A 26,744-nucleotide genomic window follows, 5' to 3' on the forward strand; every position below is an offset into this window, starting at 1 on the left:
GTGTATTTGTGTTTGTGTGTGTGTGTGTGTGTGTATTTGTGTATTTGTGTTTGTGTGTATGAGTGTATGTGTGTATTTGTGTTTGTGTGTGTATGAGTGTATTTGTGTTTGTATGAGTGTATTTGTGTTTTTGTGTTTGTGTGTGTATGAGTGTATTTGTGTATTTGTGTGTGTATGTGTGTATGTGTGTGTATGAGTGTATTTGTTTTTGTGTGTGTATGAGTGTATTTGTGTATTTGTGTGTGTATGAGTGTATTTGTGTATTTGTGTGTGTATGTGTGTGTGTGTTTTTGTGTTTGTGTGTGTATGTGTGTATGTGTGTATGAGTGTATTTGTGTTTTTGTGTTTTTGTGTTTGTGTGTGTATGAGTGTATTTGTGTATTTGTGTTTGTGTGTGTATGAGTGTATTTGTGTATTTGTGTTTGTGTGTGTATGAGTGTATTTGTGTATTTGTGTTTGTATGAGTGTATTTGTGTATTTATGTTTGTGTGTGTATGAGTGTATTTGTGTATTTGTGTTTGTGTGTGTATGAGTGTATTTGTGTATTTGTGTTTGTGTGTGTATGTGTGTATGTGTGTATGTGTGTTTTTGTGTTTGTGTGTGTGTGTGTGTATGTGTGTATGAGTGTATTTGTGTATTTGTGTTTTTGTGTGTATGTGTATGAGTGTATTTGTGTTTGTGTGTGTATGAGTGTATTTGTGTTTTTGTGTTTGTGTGTGTATGAGTGTATTTGTGTTTTTGTGTTTGTGTGTGTATGAGTGTATTTGTGTATTTGTGTTTGTGTGTGTATGAGTGTATTTGTGTATTTGTGTTTGTATGAGTGTATTTGTGTTTTTGTGTTTGTGTGTGTATGAGTGTATTTGTGTTTTTGTGTTTGTGTGTATGAGTGTATTTGTGTATTTGTGTTTGTGTGTGTATGAGTGTATTTGTGTATTTGTGTTTGTATGAGTGTATTTGTGTATTTGTGTTTGTATGAGTGTATTTGTGTATTTGTGTATTTGTGTTTTTGTGTTTGTGTGTGTATGAGTGTATGAGTGTATTTGTGTTTGTGTGTATGTGTGTATGAGTGTATGTGTGTATTTGTGTTTGTGTGTGTATGAGTGTATTTGTGTTTGTATGAGTGTATTTGTGTATTTGTGTTTTTGTGTTTGTGTGTGTATGAGTGTATTTGTGTATTTGTGTTTGTATGAGTGTATTTGTGTTTTTGTGTTTGTGTGTGTATGAGTGTATTTGTGTATTTGTGTTTGTATGAGTGTATTTGTGTTTGTATGAGTGTATTTGTGTATTTGTGTTTTTGTGTTTGTGTGTGTATGAGTGTATGAGTGTATTTGTGTTTGTGTGTGTGTGTGTATTTGTGTTTGTGTGTATGTGTGTATTTGTGTTTGTGTGTATGTGTGTATGAGTGTATGTGTGTATTTGTGTTTGTGTGTATGAGTGTATTTGTGTATTTGTGTTTGTGTGTGTATGAGAGTATTTGTGTATGTATGAGTGTATTTGTGTATTTGTGTTTGTGTGTGTATGAGTGTATTTGTGTATTTGTGTTTGTGTGTGTGTATGTGTGTATGAGTGTATGTGTGTATTTGTGTTTGTGTGTGTATGAGTGTATTTGTGTATTTGTGTTTGTATGAGTGTATTTGTGTTTGTGTGTTTGTGTGTGTATGAGTGTATTTGTGTTTGTGTGTGTATTTGTGTTTTTGTGTTTGTGTGTATGTGTGTATTTGTGTATTTGGGTTTTTGTGTTTGTGTGTGTATGAGTGTATTTGTGTATTTGTGTTTGTGTGTGTATGTGTGTATTTGTGTATTTGTGTTTGTGTGTGTATGTGTGTATGTGTGTTTTTGTGTTTGTGTGTGTGTGTATGTGTGTATGAGTGTATTTGTGTATTTGTGTTTTTGTGTGTATGTGTATGAGTGTATTTGTGTTTGTGTGTGTATGAGTGTATTTGTGTTTTTGTGTTTGTGTGTGTATGAGTGTATGAGTGTATTTGTGTTTTTGTGTGTGTATGAGTGTATTTGTGTATTTGTGTGTGTATGAGTGTATGTGTGTATTTGTGTTTGTGTGTGTATGAGTGTATTTGTGTTTGTATGAGTGTATTTGTGTTTTTGTGTTTGTGTGTGTATGAGTGTATTTGTGTTTTTGTGTTTGTGTGTATGAGTGTATTTGTGTATTTGTGTTTGTGTGTGTATGAGTGTATTTGTGTTTGTATGAGTGTATTTGTGTATTTGTGTATTTGTGTTTGTGTGTGTATGAGTGTATGAGTGTATTTGTGTTTGTGTGTGTGTATGTGTGTATTTGTGTTTGTGTGTGTATGAGTGTATGTGTGTATTTGTGTTTGTGTGTGTATGAGTGTATTTGTGTTTGTATGAGTGTATTTGTGTATTTGTGTTTTTGTGTTTGTGTGTGTATGAGTGTATTTGTGTATTTGTGTTTGTATGAGTGTATTTGTGTATTTGTGTTTGTGTGTGTATGAGTGTATTTGTGTATTTGTGTTTGTATGAGTGTATTTGTGTATTTGTGTTTGTATGAGTGTATTTGTGTATTTGTGTTTTTGTGTTTGTGTGTGTATGAGTGTATGAGTGTATTTGTGTTTGTGTGTGTGTGTATTTGTGTTTGTGTGTATGTGTGTATTTGTGTTTGTGTGTATGTGTGTATGAGTGTATGTGTGTATTTGTGTTTGTGTGTGTATGAGTGTATTTGTGTTTGTATGAGTGTATTTGTGTATTTGTGTTTTTGTGTTTGTGTGTGTATTTGTGTTTTTGTGTTTGTGTGTATGTGTATGTGTGTATGTGTGTATGTGTGTATGTGTGTATTTGTGTATTTGTGTTTGTGTGTATTTGGGTTTTTGTGTTTGTGTATGAGTGTATTTGTGTATTTGTGTTTGTGTGTGTATGTGTGTATGTGTGTTTTTGTGTTTGTGTGTGTGTGTGTGTGTGTGTGTATGTGTGTATGAGTGTATTTGTGTTTTTGTGTGTATGTGTATGAGTGTATTTGTGTTTTTGTGTTTGCGTGTGTGTGTGTATGAGTGTATTTGTGTATTTGTGTTTTTGTGTGTGTATGAGTGTATGAGTGTATTTGTGTATTTGTGTTTGTGTGTGTATGAGTGTATTTGTGTGTATGTGTGTATGAGTGTATGAGTGAGTATATTTGTGTTTGTGTGTATGAGTGTATTTGTGTTTTTGTGTTTGTGTGTATGTGTGTATGTGTGTATTTGTGTATTTGTGTTTTTGTGTGTATGAGTGTATTTGTGTTTTTGTGTTTGTGTGTGTATGTGTGTATTTGTGTTTTTGTGTGTATGAGTGTGTGGGTATGAGTGCATTTGTGTTTTTGTATTTGTGTGTGTGTGTATGTGTGTATGAGTGTATTTGTGTATTTGTGTTTTTGTGTGTATGAGTGTGTGGGTATGAGTGTATTTGTGTTTGTGTGTGTGTATGAGTGTATTTGTGTATTTGTGTTTGTATGAGTGTATTTGTGTTTGTATGAGTGTATGTGTGTATTTGTGTTTGTGTGTGTATGAGTGTATGTGTGTATTTGTGTTTGTGTGTGTATGAGTGTATTTGTGTTTGTGTGTGTATGAGTGTATTTGTGTATTTGTGTTTGTGTGTGTATGAGTGTATTTGTGTATTTGTGTTTGTATGAGTGTATTTGTGTTTTTGTGTTTGTGTGTATGAGTGTATTTGTGTATTTGTGTTTGTGTGTGTATGAGAGTATTTGTGTATTTGTGTTTGTATGAGTGTATTTGTGTTTTTGTGTTTGTGTGTGTATGAGTGTATTTGTGTTTTTGTGTTTGTGTGTATGAGTGTATTTGTGTTTTTGTGTTTGTGTATGAGTGTATTTGTGTTTGTGTGTGTATGAGAGTATTTGTGTATTTGTGTTTGTGAGTGTATTTGTGTTTTTGTGTTTGTGTGTGTATGAGTGTATTTGTGTATTTGTGTTTGTGTGTGTGTATTTGTGTATTTGTGTTTGTGTGTATGTGTGTATTTGTGTTTGTGTGTGTATGAGTGTATTTGTGTTTTTGTGTTTGTGTGTGTATTTGTGTTTTTGTGTTTGTGTGTATGTGTATGTGTGTATGTGTGTATGTGTGTATGTGTGTATTTGTGTTTTTGTGTTTTTGTGTTTGTGTATGAGTGTATTTGTGTATGTGTTTGTGTGTGTATGTGTGTGTGTGTTTTTGTGTATTTGGGTTTTTGTGTTTGTGTATGAGTGTATTTGTGTATTTGTGTTTTTGTGTGTATGTGTATGAGTGTATGAGTGTATGAGTGTATTTGTGTTTGTGTATGTATGAGTGTATTTGTGTTTTTGTGTTTGCGTGTGTGTGTGTATGAGTGTATTTGTGTATTTGTGTTTTTGTGTGTGTATGAGTGTATGAGTGTATTTGTGTTTTTGTGTTTGTGTGTGTATGAGTGTATTTGTGTATTTGTGTTTGTATGAGTGTATTTGTGTATTTGTGTGTGTGTATGAGTGTATTTGTGTATTTGTGTTTGTGTGTGTGTGTATTTGTGTTTGTGTGTATGTGTGTATGTGTATGAGTGTATGTGTGTATTTGTGTTTGTGTGTGTATGAGTGTATGTGTGTATTTGTGTTTGTGTGTGTGTGTGTATTTGTGTTTGTGTGTGTATGTGTGTATTTGTGTTTTTGTGTTTGTGTGTATGTGTGTATGTGTGTATTTGTGTATTTGTGTTTTTGTATCAGTGGGTGTATGAGTGTATTTGTGTTTTTGTGTTTGTGTGTGTATGTGTGTATGTGTGTATTTGTGTTTGTGTGTGTATGTGTATTTGTGTTTTTGTGTTTGTGTGTATGTGTGTATTTGTGTATGAGTGTATTTGTGTATTTGTGTTTGTATGAGTGTATTTGTGTTTTTGTGTTTGTGTGTATGAGTGTATTTGTGTATTTGTGTTTGTATGAGTGTATTTGTATTATTTGTTTTTGTGTTTGTGTGTGTATGAGTGTATTTGTGTTTTTGTGTTTGTGTGTGTATGAGTGTATGAGTGTATTTGTGTTTTTGTGTTTGTGTGTGTATGAGTGTATTTGTGTATTTGTGTTTGTATGAGTGTATTTGTGTATTTGTGTTTGTATGAGTGTATGTGTGTATTTGTGTTTGTGTGTGTATGAGTGTATTTGTGTATTTGTGTTTTTGTGTGTATGAGTGTGTGGGTATGAGTGTATTTGTGTTTGTGTGTGTGTATGAGTGTATTTGTGTATTTGTGTTTGTATGAGTGTATTTGTGTTTGTATGAGTGTATGTGTGTATTTGTGTTTGTGTGTGTATGAGTGTATTTGTGTTTGTATGAGTGTATTTGTGTTTTTGTGTTTGTGTGTGTATGAGTGTATTTGTGTTTTTGTGTTTGTGTGTATGAGTGTATTTGTGTTTTTGTGTTTGTGTATGAGTGTATTTGTGTTTGTGTGTGTATGAGAGTATTTGTGTATTTGTGTTTGTATGAGTGTATTTGTGTTTTTGTGTTTGTGTGTATGAGTGTATTTGTGTATTTGTGTTTGTGTGTGTATGAGTGTATTTGTGTTTGTATGAGTGTATTTGTGTTTGTGTGTGTATGAGTGTATTTGTGTTTGTGTGTGTGTATTTGTGTATTTGTGTTTGTGTATGAGTGTATTTGTGTATGTGTTTGTGTGTGTATGTGTGTTTTTGTGTTTGTGTGTGTGTGTGTGTATGAGTGTATTTGTGTATTTGTGTTTTTGTGTGTATGTGTATGAGTGTATGAGTGTATTTGTGTATTTGTGTTTGTATGAGTGTATTTGTGTTTTTGTGTTTGTGTGTGTATGAGTGTATTTGTGTATTTGTGTTTGTGTGTGTATGTGTGTATTTGTGTTTTTGTGTTTGTGTGTGTATGAGTGTATTTGTGTATTTGTGTTTGTATGAGTGTATTTGTGTTTGTGTGTGTATGAGTGTATTTGTGTATTTGTGTTTGTGTGTGTGTGTGTATTTGTGTTTGTGTGTATGTGTGTATGAGTGTATGAGTGTATTTGTGTTTGTATGAGTGTATTTGTGTATTTGTGTTTTTGTGTTTGTGTGTATGAGTGTATGTGTGTATTTGTGTTTGTGTGTGTATGTGTGTATTTGTGTTTGTGTGTGTATGTGTGTATTTGTGTTTTTGTGTTTGTGTGTATGTGTGTATTTGTGTATGAGTGTATTTGTGTTTGTATGAGTGTATTTGTGTATTTGTGTTTTTGTGTTTGTGTGTGTATGTGTGTATGTGTGTATTTGTGTTTGTGTGTGTATGTGTATTTGTGTTTGTGTGTATGTGTGTATTTGTGTATGAGTGTATTTGTGTATTTGTGTATTTGTGTTTGTATGAGCGTATTTGTGTTTTTGTGTTTGTGTGTGTATGAGTGTATTTGTGTTTTTGTGTTTGTGTGTATGAGTGTATTTGTGTATTTGTGTTTGTGTATTTGTGTTTGTGTGTGTATGAGTGTATGTGTGTATTTGTGTTTGTGTGTGTATGAGTGTATTTGTGTTTGTATGAGTGTATTTGTGTATTTGTGTTTGTATGAGTGTATTTGTGTATTTGTGTTTGTGTGTGTATTTGTGTTTTTGTGTTTGTGTGTATGTGTATGTGTGTATGTGTGTATTTGGGTTTTTGTGTTTGTGTATGAGTGTATTTGTGTTTGTGTGTGTATGTGTGTATGTGTGTTTTTGTGTTTGTGTGTGTATGTGTGTATGAGTGTATTTGTGTGTATGTGTATGAGTGTATGAGTGTATTTGTGTTTGTGTGTGTATGAGTGTATTTGTGTTTGTGTGTGTATGAGTGTATTTGTGTTTGTGTGTGTATGAGTGTATTTGTGTTTTTGTGTTTGTGTGTATGAGTGTATTTGTGTATTTGTGTGTGTATGAGTGTATTTGTGTTTTTGTGTTTGTATGAGTGTATTTGTGTATTTGTGTTTGTGTGTGTATGAGTGTATTTGTGTATTTGTGTTTGTATGAGTGTATTTGTGTTTTTGTGTTTGTGTGTATGAGTGTATTTGTTTATTTGTGTTTGTGTGTGTATGAGTGTATTTGTGTATTTGTGTTTGTGTGTGTATGTGTGTATGTGTGTTTGTGTGTGTATGTGTGTTTTTGTGTTTGTGTGTATGTGTGTTTGTGTGTTGTTGTGTATGTGTTTGTGTGTATGTGTGTATTTGTGTTTGTGTGTGTATGAGTGTATTTGTGTTTGTATGAGTGTATTTGTGTTTGTGTGTGTATGAGTGTATTTGTGTTTGTGTGTGTGTATTTGTGTATTTGTGTTTGTGTGTATGTGTGTTTGTGTGTATTTGTGTATGTGTTTGTGTGTATGTGTGTATTTGTGTTTGTGTGTGTATGAGTGTATTTGTGTTTGTATGAGTGTATTTGTGTTTGTGTGTGTATGTGTGTATGTGTGTATGTGTGTTTTTGTGTTTGTGTGTGTATGTGTGTATTTGTGTTTGTGTGTATTTGGGTTTTTGTGTTTGTGTATGAGTGTATTTGTGTTTTTGTGTTTGTGTGTGTATGAGTGTATGAGTGTATTTGTGTTTTTGTGTGTATGTGTATGAGTGTATTTGTGTTTGTGTATGTATGAGTGTATTTGTGTTTTTGTGTTTGCGTGTGTGTGTATGAGTGTATTTGTGTTTTTGTGTGTGTATGTGTGTATGAGTGTATGAGTGTATTTGTGTATTTGTGTTTGTGTGTGTATGAGTGTATTTGTGTGTGTTTGTGTGTATGAGTGTATTTGTGTGTATGTGTGTATGAGTGTATGAGTGAGTGTATTTGTGTTTGTGTGTGTATGAGTGTATTTGTGTTTGTGTGTATGTGTGTATGTGTGTATTTGTGTATTTGTGTTTTTGTGTGTATGAGTGTATTTGTGTTTTTGTGTTTGTGTGTGTATGTGTGTATTTGTGTTTTTGTGTGTATGAGTGTGTGGGTATGAGTGCATTTGTGTTTTTGTATTTGTGTGTATGTGTGTATGTGTGTATGAGTGTATTTGTGTATTTGTGTTTTTGTGTGTATGAGTGTATTTGTGTTTTTGTGTTTGTGTGTGTATGAGTGTATTTGTGTGTATGAGTGTGTGGGTATGAGTGTATTTGTGTTTTTGTGTTTGTGTGTGTATGTGTGTATTTGTGTTTTTGTGTGTATGAGTGTGTGGGTATGAGTGTATTTGTGTATTTGTGTTTGTGTGTGTATGAGTGTATTTGTGTGTGTGTATGTGTGTATGAGTGTATTTGTGTTTTTGTGTGTATGTGTGTGGGTATGAGTGTATTTGTGTTTTTGTGTTTGTGTGTGTATGTGTGTATGAGTGTATTTGTGTTTTTGTGTGTGTGGGTATGAGTGTATTTGTGTTTTTGTGTGTATGGGTATGAGTGTATTTGTGTTTTTGTGTTTGTGTGTGTGTATGTGTGTATTTGTGTGTATTTGTGTATGTGTGTATGTGTGTATGAGTGTATTTGTGTTTGTGTGTTTTTGTGTGTGTGTGTGTGTGTGTATGAGTGTATTTGTGTTTTTGTGTTTGTGTATGTATGAGTGTGTTTATGTGTATGAGTGTGTGGGTATTTTTGTGTTTGTGTGTATGAGTGTGTTTATGTGTATGAGTGTGTGGGTATTTTTGTGTTTGTGTGTATGAGTGTGTTTATGTGTATGAGTGTGTGGGTATTTTTGTGTTTGTGTATGTATGAGTGTGTGGGTATTTTTGTGTTTGTGTGTGTATGAGTGTGTGGGTATTTTTGTGTTTGTGTGTGTATGAGTGTGTGGGTATTTTTGTGTTTATGTGTATGAGTGTGTGGGTATTTTTGTGTTTGTGTATGTATGAGTGTGTGGGTATTTGTGTTTGTGTGTATGAGTGTGTTTATGTGTATGAGTGTGTGGGTATTTTTGTGTTTGTGTGTGTATGAGTGTGTGGGTATTTTTGTGTTTGTGTGTGTATGAGTGTGTGGGTATTTTTGTGTTTGTGTATGTATGAGTGTGTGGGTATTTTTGTGTTTGTGTGTGTATGAGTGTGTGGGTATTTTTGTGTTTGTGTATGTATGAGTGTGTGGGTATTTTTGTGTTTGTGTATGTATGTGTGTGGGTATTTTTGTGTTTGTGTGTATGAGTGTATTTGGGTGTTTGTGTTTGTGTGTGTATGAGGGTTTTTGTGTGTGTGTATATGAGTGAGAGTATGTGTGTGAGAGAATAAGTATATTTGCGTTTTTGTGTATGAGTGTGTGTGTATTTGTGTTTGTGTGTGTATGAGTGTGTGTGTGTGTGTGTGTGTGTGTGATATAAGTGAGTACTCTTTGTGGTACCTGTCCCAGCTCTTCGTTCAGGTTGGATGTTCGAGCCATAGCTGGAGTGTTGGTGACTTCATACAGCATGTCAGTGTCCTAAAGTGAACCAACACGAGACTCACATCAAGACCCGTGTTCCCCACAACTACACACTATCTATCTAACACACACTAAGACCCGTGTTCCACACAACTACACACTATCTATCTAACACACACTAAGACCCGTGTTCCCCACAACTACACACTATCTATCTAACACACACTAAGACCCGTGTTCCACACAACTACACACTATCTATCTAACACACACTAAGACCCGTGTTCCCCACAACTACACACTAAGACCCGTGTTCCCCACAACTACACACTAAGACCCGTGTTCCCCACAACTACACACTATCTATCTAACACACACTAAGACCCGTGTTCCCCACAACTACACACTATCTAACACACACTAAGACCCGTGTTCCCCACAACTACACACTATCTATCTAACACACACTAAGACCCGTGTTCCCCACAACTACACACTATGTAACACACACTAAGACCCGTGTTCCCCACAACTACACACTATCTAACACACACTAAGACCCGTGTTCCCCACAACTACACACTATCTATCTAACACACACTAAGACCCGTGTTCCCCACAACTACACACTAAGACCCGTGTTCCCCACAACTACACACTAAGACCCGTGTTCCACACAACTACACACTATCTAACACACACTAAGACCCGTGTTCCCCACAACTACACACTAAGACCCGTGTTCCCCACAACTACACACTAAGACCCGTGTTCCCCACAACTACACACTAAGACCCGTGTTCCCCACAACTACACACTATCTAACACACACTAAGACCCGTGTTCCCCACAACTACACACTAAGACCCGTGTTCCCCACAACTACACACTAAGACCCGTGTTCCCCACAACTACACACTAAGACCCGTGTTCCCCACAACTACACACTAAGACCCGTGTTCCCCACAACTACACACTATCTAAAACACACTAAGACCCGTGTTCCCCACAACTACACACTAAGACCCGTGTTCCCCACAACTACACACTATCTAACACACACTAAGACCCGTGTTCCCCACAACTACACACTATGTAACACACACTAAGACCCGTGTTCCCCACAACTACACACTAACACACACTAAGACCCGTGTTCCCCACAACTACACACTAAGACCCGTGTTCCCCACAACTACACACTAAGACCCGTGTTCCACACAACTACACACTATCTAACACACACTAAGACCCGTGTTCCCCACAACTACACACTAAGACCCGTGTTCCCCACAACTACACACTAAGACCCGTGTTCCCCACAACTACACACTAAGACCCGTGTTCCCCACAACTACACACTAAGACCCGTGTTCCCCACAACTACACACTAAGACCCGTGTTCCCCACAACTACACACTAAGACCCGTGTTCCCCACAACTACACACTAAGACCCGTGTTCCCCACAACTACACACTAAGACCCGTGTTCCCCACAACTACACACTAAGACCCGTGTTCCCCACAACTACACACTATCTAAAACACACTAAGACCCGTGTTCCCCACAACTACACACTAAGACCCGTGTTCCCCACAACTACACACTATCTAACACACACTAAGACCCGTGTTCCCCACAACTACACACTAAGACCCGTGTTCCCCACAACTACACACTAAGACCCATGTTCCCCACAACTACACACTAAGACCCGTGTTCCCCACAACTACACACTAAGACCCGTGTTCCCCACAACTACACACTAAGACCCGTGTTCCCCACAACTACACACTATCTAACACACACTAAGACCCGTGTTCCCCACAACTACACACTAAGACCCGTGTTCCCCACAACTACACACTAAGACCCGTGTTCCCCACAACTACACACTATCTATCTAACACACACTAAGACCCGTGTTCCCCACAACTACACACTATCTATCTAACACACACTAAGACCCGTGTTCCCCACAACTACACACTATCTATCTAACACACACTAAGACCCGTGTTCCCCACAACTACACACTAAGACCCGTGTTCCACACAACTACACACTAAGACCCGTGTTCCCCACAACTACACACTAAGACCCGTGTTCCCCACAACTACACACTAAGACCCGTGTTCCCCACAACTACACACTAAGACCCGTGTTCCCCACAACTACACACTATCTAAAACACACTAAGACCCGTGTTCCACACAACTACACACTAAGACCCGTGTTCTCCACAACTACACACTAAGACCCGTGTTCCCCACAACTACACACTAAGACCCGTGTTCCCCACAACTACACACTAAGACCCGTGTTCCCCACAACTACACACTATCTAACACACACTAAGACCCGTGTTCCCCACAACTACACACTAAGACCCGTGTTCCCCACAACTACACACTAAGACCCGTGTTCCCCACAACTACACACTATCTAACACACACTAAGACCCGTGTTCCACACAACTACACACTATCTATCTAACACACACCAAGACCCGTGTTCCCCACAACTACACACTATCTATCTAACACACACTAAGACCCGTGTTCCCCACAACTACACACTATCTATCTAACACACACCAAGACCCGTGTTCCCCACAACTACACACTATCTAACACACACCAAGACCCGTGTTCCACACAACTACACACTATCTATCTAACACACACTAAGACCCGTGTTCCCCACAACTACACACTATCTATCTAACACACACTAAGACCCGTGTTCCCCACAACTACACACTATCTAACACACACCAAGACCCGTGTTCCACACAACTACACACTATCTAACACACACCAAGACCCGTGTTCCACACAACTACACACTATCTAACACACACCAAGACCCGTGTTCCACACAACTACACACTATCTATCTAACACACACTAAGACCCGTGTTCCACACAACTACACACTATCTATCTAACACACACCAAGACCCGTGTTCCCCACAACTACACACTATCTATCTAACACACACTAAGACCCGTGTTCCCCACAACTACACACTATCTATCTAACACACACTAAGACCCGTGTTCCCCACAACTACACACTATCTATCTAACACACACTAAGACCCGTGTTCCCCACAACTACACACTATCTATCTAACACACACTAAGACCCGTGTTCCCCACAACTACACACTATCTATCTAACACACACTAAGACCCGTGTTCCCCACAACTACACACTATCTATCTAACACACACTAAGACCCGTGTTCCCCACAACTACACACTATCTATCTAACACACACTAAGACCCGTGTTCCCCACAACTACACACTATCTATCTAACACACACTAAGACCCGTGTTCCCCACAACTACACACTATCTATCTAACACACACTAAGACCCGTGTTCCCCACAACTACACACTATCTAACACACACTAAGACCCGTGTTCCCCACAACTACACACTATCTATCTAACACACACTAAGACCCGTGTTCCCCACAACTACACACTATCTATCTAACACACACTAAGACCCGTGTTCCACACAACACACTACATACTAATACACACTACATTACACCATCACGGAGTTCCTCAGAGAAAGGCCTGTGAAGAGAATCAGCTGAGAGAGTTCCTGCGCTCTGGGAAAGGTTTAAAACCGAACACGGTCTCGGCTCAAATCCAAATCCAGTTTTGTCGAGTGTAAAATGGTTATTTTGATAACGTTCCACTTTTAGTTCCACTCTCAGGCTTTGTTTCTAAAACATCCCTGGAGACTGGGAAGTGTGTGGATCAGAAGAGGCAAATTTAACAAGTGGCACTGTAGCTCTTGAGTGAAAAACACTCCACTCTCTGTCCTATAGTAGTGCAGTGTGTGAGATGCTGCACTGCAGTCCTCCATTCTCTTCTGGACGTATTCCAGATGTTTCGAAGCTTACGGGATGTCCCACTTCTCATTAGGCATTGTTTCTGACACAAAGCTTGCATCCAAAATTTTGGCCAAAGAGTGAAATCTAATTCAGGATTTATGTTTCTAGCTCATGTGAATGATTTTTAGCATTATTTTTTGTTAATTATGAAGCAGTAATATATTAGAATGAGCACGATACACAATATTGCCAAAAGTTTTGGGACACCCCTCCAAATCATTGAACTCCGGTGTTGTTTTTCAGGGGTTGGGCTTGACCCCTTAGTTCCAGTGAAAGGAACTCTTAATGCTTCAGCATACCAAGACATTTTGGACAATTTCATGCTCCCAACTTTGTGGGAACAGTTTGGGCATGTCCCCTTCCTGTTCCAACATGACTGCACACCAGTGCACAAAGCAAGGTCCATAAAGACATGGATGAGCGAGTTTGGTGTGGAGGAACTTGACTGGCCTGCACAGAGTCCTGACCTCAACCTGATAGAACACCTTTCTCAGAGACTGCAACCCAGGTCAAAACTGAGACATCTGCCTTTACATGTACATGAATGTCAATATGAAGTTGCCCCGTACTTTACAGCTATAACAGCTTCAACTCTTCTGGGAAGGCTTTCCACAAGGTTTATGAGTGTATTTATGGGAATTTTTGACCATTCCTCTACCAGCGCATTTGTGAGGTCAGGCACTGATGTTGGATGAGAAGGCCTGGCTCACAGTCTCCACTCTAATTCACCCCAATGGTGTTCTATCAGGTTGAGGTCAGGACTCAGTGCAGTCCAGTCAAGTTCCTCCACACCAAACTCACTCATCCATGTCATTATGGGCCTTACTTTGTGCACTGGTGTACAGTCATGTTGAAACAGGAAGGGGTCATCCCCAAAGTTGGGAGCATGAAATTGTCCAAAATGTCTTGGTATGTTGAAGCATTAAGAGTTCCTTTCACTGGAACTAAAGGGCCGAGTCCAACCCCTGAAACACAACACCTGAATTCAATAATTTGGAGGGGTGTCCCAAAACTTTTGGCAACACAGTGTATATGTATAAGTGAATTATAACCAAATGTACTATCAGAGCTGTTAACCAATCAGATTTGAGAACAGCACTGTGGTGTGTAACAGGTGTTAATAGGCTGACTGAATACTTCTGACAAATATATATATATTATATATATATATAGCCCTTCAGTGTTATTAGCAATAAATATAAACATTCTGCTTAGTTAGTCTGCTACAACATACTTTCTTTTTAATTCTAGACAGCTGATGGACACACACACACACACACACACACACACGCACGCACGCACGCACAGCACTCTCATAGTAATGTTATGCTGCTTAGTCCTCGGAGACACGTTAGCTGCACAAATGAAAAAAAAATGTAAGGGAAATGTTAGCAGGTCACTAAGCCTACTGAGGATTTAAGACGTAGATTCACACTCCACTTCTCTAATTACATTCCTGTACAGACCTGACCTGACACAGCCCTCTATAGTGCTGCAGAGCTCTGGACACGTAGCTGATTGGATTGTGAGTGAGTCAGGTGTCTTGCGCTCAGTAGATAAGCTCGCACACAAACTCTAAAAAGCTAAAAAGCACAAATGCAGACCATTATTTAAATGAAACCCGCTCTGTGTCTCGTGCTCACCCAGTTGATGAAGTAGGCCTGGATGAATTTGATCACCTCCAACGTCACCAGCAGACTGATGGGAATCAAGTTGTTGAAGAGGATGATGAAGGTGAGGAAGTTTAGACCGAAGTTCGCTGCACCGCCGTCTGACAGAGTCCAGAGAGGAAGAACAAGGAAAGGAAAAAAAAAAAAGTACAGAAAGGAAAGAGGGGCAGTACAAAGAGACGGAGTCAGTTCAAATAGACGGGACATGTACGTAGTAGGGAAAAGAATAAAGGAAATCAACAATGCCAGAAGCTCACTCTCATCTAATGGGCATCGTTTCCACAACGTTACGTGTCTACCACAGAACGTTGTCCAAACGTTGTGCCATTAGCTGAGATTACCCCATACCTCCCCCTCCACACCTCTCCCAGCAGCCTCTAAAGCATGAGATTCCATCCCCATTCAATTAGCACCCTCGTAATTCAGTTAGCTGAGCTTCCAAACAAAGTTGGGTGACGTCAAAGCAGCCGTCTTTGGAACGAGCACGACTCCAAGCAATGAGATCCACACAAAGCACTGGGGTGACAGGACCGAGACTTCTCCCATCTCAAATCCCACCGTGAACAAAACGGAGACAAAACGAAGCTACAGTGACACATGGCACGTCACGGCTCACGCGTGAACTAACCGTGAGTTCAATGAGCATTACCTGTCCTGTATACAACCCAATCCTGCTCTAACAGAGCAGATAGGAGAGAGGGAGTCCTTACCCAAGGGCACAAAAAAACCCCAAACATTTAGAATGGACAGTAAGCAAAAGGTGGCCAATGATGAAGACTACTGTTATGGAGGCAGAGTCTGAACACAGCGGGAGAGAGATGACTGCTAGATGGTGGAGGGCAACATGACCAGTTCGGATGATTTGATGCAAAGGAGAGGGACTCGGCCCAAAGCACTCCCTGGAGGAGGTGGAGGAGGAGGAGGAGGGGTTAAAAAAAAATAAATAAAAAAAGAGAGAGAGAGAGTGGTGCCATTTATGATTGTTTATGTAGACTGGAGACATTAGGATTGAGTCAGATAACAGATTTAATTAGCATCACTTCTACAGAATAGAATGGAATTCTAAATGCATCATTAGCATCACTTCTTCACATCTGGGGATCTACAAAAAATAGCAACTAAACTGTGTGATGAATGAAGAGCGATTTTTTTAAAAGGCTAATATCCAATCACACATATTTGCAAGCGCTGAATAGCAGAAGTATAGAATAACACCATCCTGTACTCAAGTTACAGTGCTCTATACTATTCCACCACACGACATGCTCCGAGCACCGGACATGCAGCCAAGAGCCCTGCATCGATGCAGCAAGACGTTCCGGTGATTAGATTAAAGGCTGCGATTGGCGATCCTCCCTGATGCGGGTTAACCAGCTACGGCAGGATCGTCCCAGCTGTAAACAGTAAAGCAGTGCACCAGGGGTTGCAGTGAGACGTTAAAGAGTGTACTGCGAGGTCAGCAATTCGGAAGACAAAAAAAAAAAGTGTTATTTTTACACTCCCAAGGAGATGAGTAGGGGCAGCAGGGTGGGGGGTGGGGGTGGTTGAGAGGAGGGGGGGTGTCACTGCAGGTGGTGCGAATGCATAAGAAGCGGAGCTTGTGCATAAAGTATTACAGGTCTCATCACAGAGGATGACCTAGGACGAGGCTGATGGCAGAAAATCACAGGGAGGGTTGAGGTCAAATGAATAATTCATAGTGAATGATCGCTACACTTCTGCTGTATGAGGTACGAGGAGAAAATCTACACCTGGTTATGGAAGATATTCTAGACTCTATTCTGTGCGCCATGTCTCCTGCTGCTTTTCACGACACGATTGTTGAAAGTAAGTAAACGGCTCAATCAGATGCATCAATGTCACTGCTCTCTCTCCATCTTTTTTTTTTTTCCCGGTTCAGTTCACGACAAAATCTAGCATTCGACTGAGTCTCGCTCCTTCAGAGTTATAACAATCACTCTCTAGATGGAGGCCTGAATTATGACCTTACTGTTCCCTTCGATAGCTTTATGGTCTACGATGGCTGCGTTACAATCCAGCCTGTTGAGCCGACGTCATAAAGCAATGCGGCGAAACTGTGAGGCGAAACTCACCGACTGCAGGGAACGGCAGAGGTCATAAAACAAGCCGGGATCGAACTGGACATAAACAACCTTTCTTATACAGGCTAAAAGCAAAGAAACAAAAAAACAAAACAAAGTGTGATGATTTGTGGTGACAGGTTAATCAATTTGCAAGAGCCTTGGTCAGAGATTCTCTCCATCGCTCGAGTTCGGATCGTGTTATAAAACATCCCAATTTGCATTAATACATGTGTTCTGTTCTCAGGTCCGTCAGCAGCGGTGAAACAAAAGACAGTGGAAACACAAAGAAGCAGCAATGGCAGCAGCAGCAGCAGCAGCGAGGGGTAAGAGAGGGCCGAGGCATTTAGAAAAGGTCACTGCTTGTCCCTCAGGCATCTCGACTTAGCAGGGAATCCTGCATCATGACTACTAAAGGTCTCTATATTAAAGGGAAGACAGAGCATGTGATGTGAGGCAGCCTGTAAAAAAAAATAATAAAAAAGCTGGATTGTAGAAAATGAGACAATAAAAGAGAATAAAAATAATATATTTTTGACGTTTGCGTAAGAAAATATATTTCGCTGAGACGGCGTGGAAACATTTTCACTCACCATATGTAGTTACACTACATAATAAAGTGGAATTAAGCTTGTGATCAGAGAGCAGCTGATAAAACGTCTGTGATGCTCCTGAGAACAGAAGACAGCCCCGTGTGTACACGATAGCTTTCACATCCTTTATAGCCTCAAAAATATCGAGGCAGAAATGTGAATAATGCTGATGATCAAAACGATTTGCTTTTGGAAACGTATTTAATTGTGCTTTGTAAATACTAAGAGTAATGTTTTCTGCAGAGGTAGCCATGGCGTCTGACTTGCTAGTATAAAATGTAAAATCGCAGCATGGTTGAGATTTGTACAAAAGGAGAACTCCTTTCAGTTCAGGGAAATCTGTATCAGAACTACAGAAAGAAGGAAAACTGGCTCCGAGGGTTTTCCCAGGCCGCCTCACACACACGGTTCCCGAATGAACGAAAAATGAGGGCGCAAGATGTTTTGCCTCGTTTATTATTAAAAGAAAGTGAAGCGGTGCTTTAGGCCAGGTACTTGCAAAGAGCTTAACGTGTCACCGGAATGAAGGTGGAAGGGGAAACATGGCTGAGATCAGGCACTAGGAAAGTCTATACAGTCACATATCTGGAGGGGATAAACCTATCACTGGATCCCTGGTGTGTGCCGTCCTCTGCAATCACCCTCACAAAGTAGGGCAAGCGCATAACGGCCTGGGTTTGCTCAGCAAAGCCTGAGCCTCAGCTAGGGATTAGTAAGGAGGGCTGATTCACGCATGGCCAGGGCTTTTAAATGGTTGTTACCTGGAGCTGTTAAAGAAAACAAATGACAACAACACAGAAACAAAACAAAACAAAACCAAAACAGAATGTTAGAAAGGAAACAAGAGAAAAACTGAAAAAAATATTCAGCAGCGTTGTGATACTCAACCATTTCCACATCCCAAACACATGTGTATGCATGTCAACACTATTAACTTACAGGGAAATACAAAACGTTTTCCCGGGTTTTGTTTTTTTTTCTTTTTAAATAGACAAATATTCACTTGCGTAGCAATGCATATTTGTTTTTATAAAGGGCAAACTCAAAGAAAGGCTGACATTAATGCAGGTAAATTAAAAACAACAACACAACAATCAACAAATGTGTGAGCAGACAGAGACAGGAGGGCGGTACAGCATGAAGATGATGAGCGAGACGCTTACAGTTGAGGTCCATGTACCAGGCGTCATTGCCGTACTGGTACTTCCAGATGGTTTGTCCGATGGAGCAAACCAGAGAGATGGCCAACAAGCAGCCGAACAGCACCAGGATCTGAAAGTTGGTGATGCGCTCCACGTTGGACAGCTTCAGAGGAGGTCGAGTGGAGTTCTGAAAGGAGATTTGTTGGGATTAGTAACCCAAAATCTAAAAATACACTCACTGACCGCTCATTCTTGTTCAACGCAATTATCTAATCACGAGGCAGCAATACAATGCATGAAGCAGGAGATGGTTTTCCCAGTATATCCTGTTTTGGTGAGCCGGTGTCCACTATAGCCTCAGATTTCTGTTCTCGGCTATCCGGAGTAAAACCTGTCCACTTTATGATTCAGCAGGCTGTTCATCTGGGATGCTTTTCTGCTCCACACAGATGTAGAGTGAGATTATTATAGGAGAGTTATCCTTCCTGTCAGCTCAGACCTGCTGCTCACCGGATGTTTTTTGCTTTGCGCACCATTCTGTGTAAATCAACTCTAGAGACTGTTGTGCATGCTAATCTCATTCTCGTTTCAATAACCATGCCACAAGCAACCTGGCTGAAATCTGAAAGCTTTTGCACAGGGGGAAAAAGAAAAAGACTGTTGAAGTTATTTAATTAAAACACATACATCGGTTCCATGTGACCGTGTTAATGATCGAAATGCTATTAACACAGTTCGCTTTCGTACATCCAGCCTGATTTATTCAAAGCCCTGAATAAACTCGATCACCGAGCTCGCACCTGAGCAGAGACAAATTACTGCTGCAGCACCATTCCACCATGAATGTGTTGATTCACTAATATAGCTATAGAACCCATGGTTGCCGACATCCTCAGGGGTTTCCACAGTGTAACTGATTTCCCGTAATACGACGTGAATTGATCACGCTCACTCTATACAATTCAGTACCGTATTTAGAAACGTTTCAAGTTTAGTATAAGCAATGGAACCATGTTTTGTTCCGAAAAATAAACTAGGGGTCTCCATCACTAATAAGTAGCTTATAAGTTTCATCGAATGTGTACAAAATCAAATCAAATTTACTCAATAAACCCGTTTAAATTTCATCCCAATCAAATCCCCTTTCCGGTTGTTGTAACGAAATCTGACTCTGCTCTTCTGCATCCTTTTACACGCAGCACCGAGATGGTACATGGAAGCGTTATATATGCTTAAATCTAGAAACACAAATTGAAGTCGTTTGCATAAAGGATAAAGAAAAGGTGGCCGATCCTTTTAACTTGGAAGCCTCTGTGGATTCGACAGTGCTACGATGCTGCCAAAGTAAAACTGCTGAATGAATCTGTCCTGCTGCGGGAAGAAGCTGTAGACATTTCTTATTAGTGCTGGTGGTGTTTCAGAGTAAAGTACTCGGTAATACCCCCCCACCCCACCCAAAAAAAAATTGCATATGAAAAATACTATTATTTAAATCACAAAGTCTAATAGAATGTCAAGTCTTTGTTTTTAAAAATTAAAGGTGTCCCATGGCATGTCAGGATATGTGACTAATCGGCTGATAAACAGAATCCATGGGAACGAATGAATTCAGACAATAAGAAGTCTGGTCAGCAAAGCCATTGTGTTAAATCAATTAACTCGACTCAACATGCTGATTATTATATTATATTATATGCAAATTATGACAGTTCGATATTGACCTTTATTTAAAACGCAAAAATTCTTATTCAGCTGATTTAGTTCATGGCAATAAGCTATGTAAATAAATGTTATTAATAATATAACATGAGTAGCTCTTGGCCACCTTCATTTTGTCAAAGTAGCTCTCAGAGGGGAAAAAGGTTGGAAAGGAGACCCCTGATGTAAACTATATGTAATATTTATATTAAATCTGACAATTGATGTGCACATGAACTTGTTGACTGAATAACTGCATGCATGAGCGAGTGTAAAGGTGTTGGCCATATTTATATTAAAGTTATAATTAGATTAAATTATGTAGAAGTCAGTGACGTCCCTTAATATAAAACAGAAGGTGTATATAAACCCAACCCCTCTAACATTCCCACCGTTTCTTATTCAACACTCTATCGTATTAATATGTAAAATGCTGTTCAGAGTCTTCCACTGTGCAGAGCATGAGGATTAATAAAGCGTGCACACTGCATGCACACAGACTGACGCAGCAGGGCGATTAACTCCATCATACATCAGCAGCATCTGCAGTCATCAGCCTCGACTGCCTCTGCAACAGAACAATGCTGTGCCAGTTCAGCAAACTCTTCAGGTGCTTAAACGCTCCTTGAGGAAATCCTCTGTGGAGAAAGTGCTTAAATGAAACGTGTTGGAAGATGTGGAGAGAAGGCCCACCTGCATGAGCTTCGTGTCGTGTCCTGTGTAGACCACGATGCCGTGCACCCACTGCGTGTTTCTGAGCTGCGCTCCTCTCAGGAGGATCTGATCCGGACCCAGTGGCACTGTGCTGGAGTAAGAAAGATATCGTCACGCTGACTTAACAAAACGCTTCAAGCTGGATGACAGGATGTCACTAGCACTGACACTGTAGCATCAAGCGCAGAGGGGGGAAGAATTGTGCAGGTGATTTAACACTACTAGGAAATAAACCAACTTTACGTACAATGATGCAACAAAAACTGAAATATTATGTAATTTATTCACAATGTCTGCATTAAAATATAAGCCACTGCTGTACCAAGGTGTGTGTATATATATATATATATATATATATATATATGCGCACACACACACACCCCCACCAGGCATAACATTATCCCTGCCTAATATTGTGTTGTTGACCTGTCATGCACTATGTATTCTGACACGGTCCAGCCTTTGCTCCCCACGTGCATCAACGAGCCTTGGCTGCCGATAGATACTGACCACTGCAGACCGGGAACACCCCACAAGAGCTGCAGTTTTGGAGATGCTCTGATCCAGTCGTCTAGTCATCACCATTTGGCCCTTCGTCAAACTCCTTACACTTGCTTATTTTTCCTGACAAAATGTTCACTTGCTGCCTAAAATATCCCACCCACTAAGAGATAATCAGTGTTATTCACGTCACCTCTCAGTGCTCATAATGCTATGCCTGACCGGTGTATTTTAGCACAGACTGCAATGTCTAAAAATGTCTTGACATGCTTTCCATCATTAATATTTCAGCTACTTCTCTAATACGTCCGACTCCGCTCGATCAGTGTTCCACCTGAATGCAGTACAGCATGTGAATACTCTTCCCTCACCTGACCCCCTTCTACACCCACGCAGTGTCCCCACGTCCCTCTCACCTGTGTCCATCAAGACGGATGTTGCCTACAAACTCGTACAGGTGCCTGTTGGGGCTCTCGCACTCCATACGACCAGACAGACGCATCAGGCTGTCAATGTCCTTTATATCAGAGGTGACCTGAAGGCCCTAGGAATGATTGAATGTGATACAGCACAACAATAAGCTCTTCTACAGATTGATTCATCATCAGGGTGTTAAAGATCAAAGATGAGGAGAGTTTGAACAGCGGTATTCAATCCTATACACACTCACGGTCTAATTTATTCTAAATGACTGTTCACTGCTCAATACTGCAATTATCCAATCCAGTGACATCAGAGCAATTTCGAGAACTATACAGCTAAATGTTCAAGAGCTTCAGTCAACAAACACATTAAACAGCATCATAGTGACTTGGTTGGTGCCAGAAGGGCTGATTTCAGTATTTTAGAAATCTCACATCTTCAGAGTTTACACAGAATGGTGGAAAAAATAAAATTAAATTAAAATTAATTAAATAAATACATAAATAAATGTATTATTTGCAATAATAATAATAATACCACTGAGGGGCAGTTTTACAGCAGTGTTGTGCAGAAAAGCATCTCAGATAGCAAAAATAAATATAAAAAATAAAGAAAAAAATAAAAGTTGAAGCGACTAGGTTAGAAATGTGGCCTTAGCGAGGACCCCTCCAATCATCCAAGATCAGGAACCTGCACAAGGCTACAGTTTACTGACCAGTTTGAGACTAGAAGAACATCTCAGATCAGGAGTTACTGAAATACTCGGTCCAGTCATTCGGACACTGACGACCATGCTGCAAACGTTTTCCTCCACTCTGATAATAGATGTGATCATTACAGAAAACTCTTCACATGTACACTATATTGGCAAAAGTTTTGGGACACCCCTCCTAATGGTGTGCAGCCATGTTGAAACAGGAAGGGGGTCATCCCCAAACTTTTCCCACAAAGTTGGGAGCATGAAATTGTCCAAAATGTCTTGGTATGCTGAAGCATGAAGAGTTCCTTTCACTGGAACTAAGGGGCCAAGCCCAACACCTGAATTTAATGATTTGGAGGGGTGTCCCAAAACTTTTGGCTATATAGTGTATCTGGCATGTAGTAGCTTAGTGGTGAAGGTGTTGGATTACTGATCAGAAGGTTGAGAGTTCAAATCCCAGGTCCATTAAAATCTGCCACTGCTGGGCCCCTGAGTAAGGCCCTTAACCCTTAATTGCTCATTTGTATAAAATGAGATAAATGTAAGCCACTCTGGATAAGGAAGTCTGCCAAATGCCAGAAATGTAAATGTTTTAATCACCACATGATTCACTGAGTGGATAATTGCAAAGAAAAAAGTAAAATATAGAGTGAGACAAGTCTTTATTCATGTCTAAGTTCTTATAGATAAACAGAGGAGTTATAAGCATGATTCTATACATATTCTATACTAGGTTCATAAAAAGCCTAAATGACATTCCATTCATTTTTCACTCAATAAAATCTGAGGTAAGTTGCCCTTCTAAATAGCAAAAAATACTCACTTGTCTGATTTTAAGGTTCGTTTCTCCATCCAGGTTTGAGGTTTCTATATAACACATTCCTTGAGGTTCGCTAAAATGTAATAAGTGGTACAATTAACATAGTAAACAACTTGTTTACAACTAACTATCAGTCTATAAACACTACAAAAGGGTTTTAAAGGTCTACAAGCAGAAATGAAATATTAAGTAATAACATCCAAATCACACAGATGTTACGATTTATTAGGATGCAATGTGAAACCGCTCAATACAAAACCCTGACAAAACCAAAGAAGCGGTCAACTGTGTGAAGCTTAGCCACAATGCCTCCAAGTGGGTGAACATTTCTACAGCTACAAACATCTGCCTCTACGTGTTTGACAAAGCCCTCACAAAATGCTCCACGCTGACGTCTTTGTTTAGATTCAGAGTCTTGTATTGAGCTGTTCTTTAGATTAGTTACACAATCATGCAACAAAGGAGAATGCAGCATAGTGACACGGCACACAGATGGAGGGTTAAGAGTGAATGTAAAAGCCTAAACAAGGAAGATGGTACGCTTAAAAATCTTAAATATTAATATTCAAAGAACCTCCCGGCTCATGCGTATTGCTTTTCGATGATATCTTTCAGCTACACAGCTTCTCTCCTAAATAAATGCCTGGATGGTGTCTCAAAAGAACCTCTTCTGCGATGTGTTCCAGTCTTTTCCATTTAATTGGTCAACAGATGACATATACAGTGTGCGGTAGCGCCAACACTGTGTTCATTCAGCACCGAGACAGCATGCAGCCATGCACTGACTCGGCGCACACAGCCATTCAAGACGTTTCGCTAAAACGCATTGCACATATCACAAGACTAAATACATATACTAAACAGGGATGCATCCATACTGATACCAGCCTGATACCATGCTTGTTCAATCATAAATGGCAACACTACGTGATCATGAACAGACGATGCGGACGTACAAAAGCAGACTGTGACCTGGAAAATGTATACAGACGAGCTACTACAGAGTCGGTCTCTAATATCCTGCAATACAAGTGACCTTACAAAACATCTGAAACATAAATACAACTAATGATGGGACATTTCAGATCATCACAGATTAGTGAAAAATGAGAAACATTTCTCATCTGGTGTGTTGTTGACAGTCAGCCACTGATAATGAAAACATTATATTGCCAAAAGCTTTTGGGACGTCTGCCTTTACATGCACATGAACTTTAATGACATCCCATTCTTAATCAATAGGGTTTAATATGGAGTTGTCCCGCCCTTTACAGCTAAAACAGCTTCAACTCTTCTGGGAAGGCTTTCCACAAGGTTTAGGAGTGTGTTTATGGGAATTTTTGACCGTTCCACTAGAAGCACATTTGTGAGGTCAGGCACTGATGTTGAACGAGAAGGCCTGGCTCGCAGTCTGGCTCGCTGTAATTCATCCCAAAGGTGTTCTATCAGTTAGAGATCAGGACTCCTCCACACCAAACTCACTCATCCATGTCTTTATGGACCTTGCTTTGTGCACTGGTGTGCAGCCATGTTGGAACAGGAAGAGGCCATCCGCAAACTGTTCCCACAAAGTTGGGAGCATGAAATTGTCTTCGTTTGCTGAAGATTTTATGTGGCCATGGAAGTGATCGGAAAACACCTGAATTCAGTGATTTGGAGGGGTGTCCCAAAACTTTTGGCAATATAGTGTACTTTTACAGCTTTCTGAAGTGGAACAATTCCCGCTACTCAATCCGACGTAACAAATGGAAACCAACTAGCTAACATTAGGTTAACAAACGTATTTAGTAGCGGAAGTGTTGAAACTCTCATACGGATACTTTTCATGGAAACAGAGCTAAATTAATCTTCTCTGACTAATTTTTACTCGTTTTGGTATCGGTATCAGCATCATAAGGTGAGCACCAAAAAAAAAATCTGTACTCGAAACTGCATCCCTAATTACAAATCTGACTTTTTCCAAATATCATGTCTAGGTTTATTGACCAGTGATTGTTTCAGTAAACAACAAAAAACACCCCATAGGAGACTGAGCTTCTGCTTGTAATCTGTCTCGAAGCTAAAGCGGCTAATATCAGATCAGTGTTGCTAAAATTAGCTTTGACAGCCAAGGCGGACAATCACATGAAGCACAAGGCTGGGAAAAAAAGAAGAAGAAGCAAACGTCAAACCAGCAGCATCCCTCCACCTGTGCACTGCAGAACCCCGTCCCCACAAACCCACACCCTCCCCAGTCCCCTGCAGCGCTCATGCAGCCCGTCGCTGTTCCTGACCTGGACGACAGAATGATGAGGTCAGCTGGGAGGTGATCTCCGTTGGAGGCTCGAACTACCTCCCCTACCGCCACCTTAAATTACCCAGCAGTCCCAGCAGGACGGGCGGGCAGGGAGGAGTAGGGTGGAAGTGGAGGTGGTGATGATGGAAATGAAGATTGAGGTAGGGAAAGAGTGCACAGAGCCACACAAGGGGAAGAGAGACACAGAAACAGACACGTTTTAATTTGTACAGAGGAAGGAAAACACGACGTCCAGCCCCGTGTTTCGTTCTCAAAATCTCAAAAACGCCAAGCCGATAAATAACACGCCGTCTCTGGACTGGGCCAAAGCTGTTATACAGCTTGCGTGAGCTACACAAAATAAATCAGGGACGGACCCATAAATCTGCCTTGATGCTAGCAGGAATGAGGACTTGTCCAGATTTAGAGCAGGTTGACGAATGGATTTTGAGAAAGAAACGCAAACGTAGACATGTCCTGAGAGTGTTACTCAGTGGCAGAACACCTTGTGAAGGAAGTGTGGCTTCGAGCGGTACGGTCAGGAGGTCATCTCATCACCAACCAACCACTGCAAACTGAGCTTCAAAACCTACATATAGTTACATTAATCTAATACTCTTGTAATGATCATCTTTGTACTGTATAGTATTGTTTAGAGTACGCCTCACTTCCTTTCACAGGGTGTCTGATCATGATAAGGGGGAGGTAACGTGTCTCTGATGGTACCAGTGTGCACGTGTCTACCTGGAGGACAGCAGTATAGTGTCTGCAGGGACGTAATCTTTGCCATTTACTTTAACTATATCCCCCACCACTACCTGTAAGAAACACACTAGTTATTAATACACAAGGTTATGTTAAAGTATCAGGTGTATGATGTGGGGAGAAAGAAAATATTGTAAGCCAGGTGGCCTGGAGTGACGCATATTTCGAGAGGTTTAGGAAG

At 40.0% G+C, this 26,744-nt stretch overlaps 1 protein-coding gene across 4 annotated transcripts in view; it reads right to left on the reverse strand.

Moving 5' to 3' along the window:
- The window catches only part of atp8a1 (ATPase phospholipid transporting 8A1), a 160,562-nt gene that overhangs the window by 88,793 nt on the left and 45,025 nt on the right, over positions 1–26,744 (reverse strand). For 2 of the 4 annotated variants that reach the window (XM_058396948.1, XM_058396945.1), the window contains exons 7-13: positions 25,797–25,870; positions 23,527–23,596; positions 21,997–22,124; positions 21,059–21,170; positions 18,689–18,854; positions 14,825–14,952; positions 9,241–9,318 (exon numbers count right to left, since the gene is read on the reverse strand). In XM_058396948.1, the coding sequence (XP_058252931.1) occupies positions 9,241–9,318; positions 14,825–14,952; positions 18,689–18,854; positions 21,059–21,170; positions 21,997–22,124; positions 23,527–23,596; positions 25,797–25,870 (756 nt within the window). Of the gene's footprint in view, positions 1–9,240; positions 9,319–14,824; positions 14,953–18,688; positions 18,855–21,058; positions 21,171–21,996; positions 22,125–23,526; positions 23,597–25,796; positions 25,871–26,542; positions 26,617–26,744 lie in introns of all 4 variants that reach the window. The other 2 variants (XM_058396947.1, XM_058396946.1) reach the window with 1 other exon arrangement.

This window comes from Hemibagrus wyckioides, linkage group LG08, assembly GCF_019097595.1.
Source record: "Hemibagrus wyckioides isolate EC202008001 linkage group LG08, SWU_Hwy_1.0, whole genome shotgun sequence".
NCBI classification, from domain to species: domain Eukaryota; kingdom Metazoa; phylum Chordata; class Actinopteri; order Siluriformes; family Bagridae; genus Hemibagrus; species Hemibagrus wyckioides.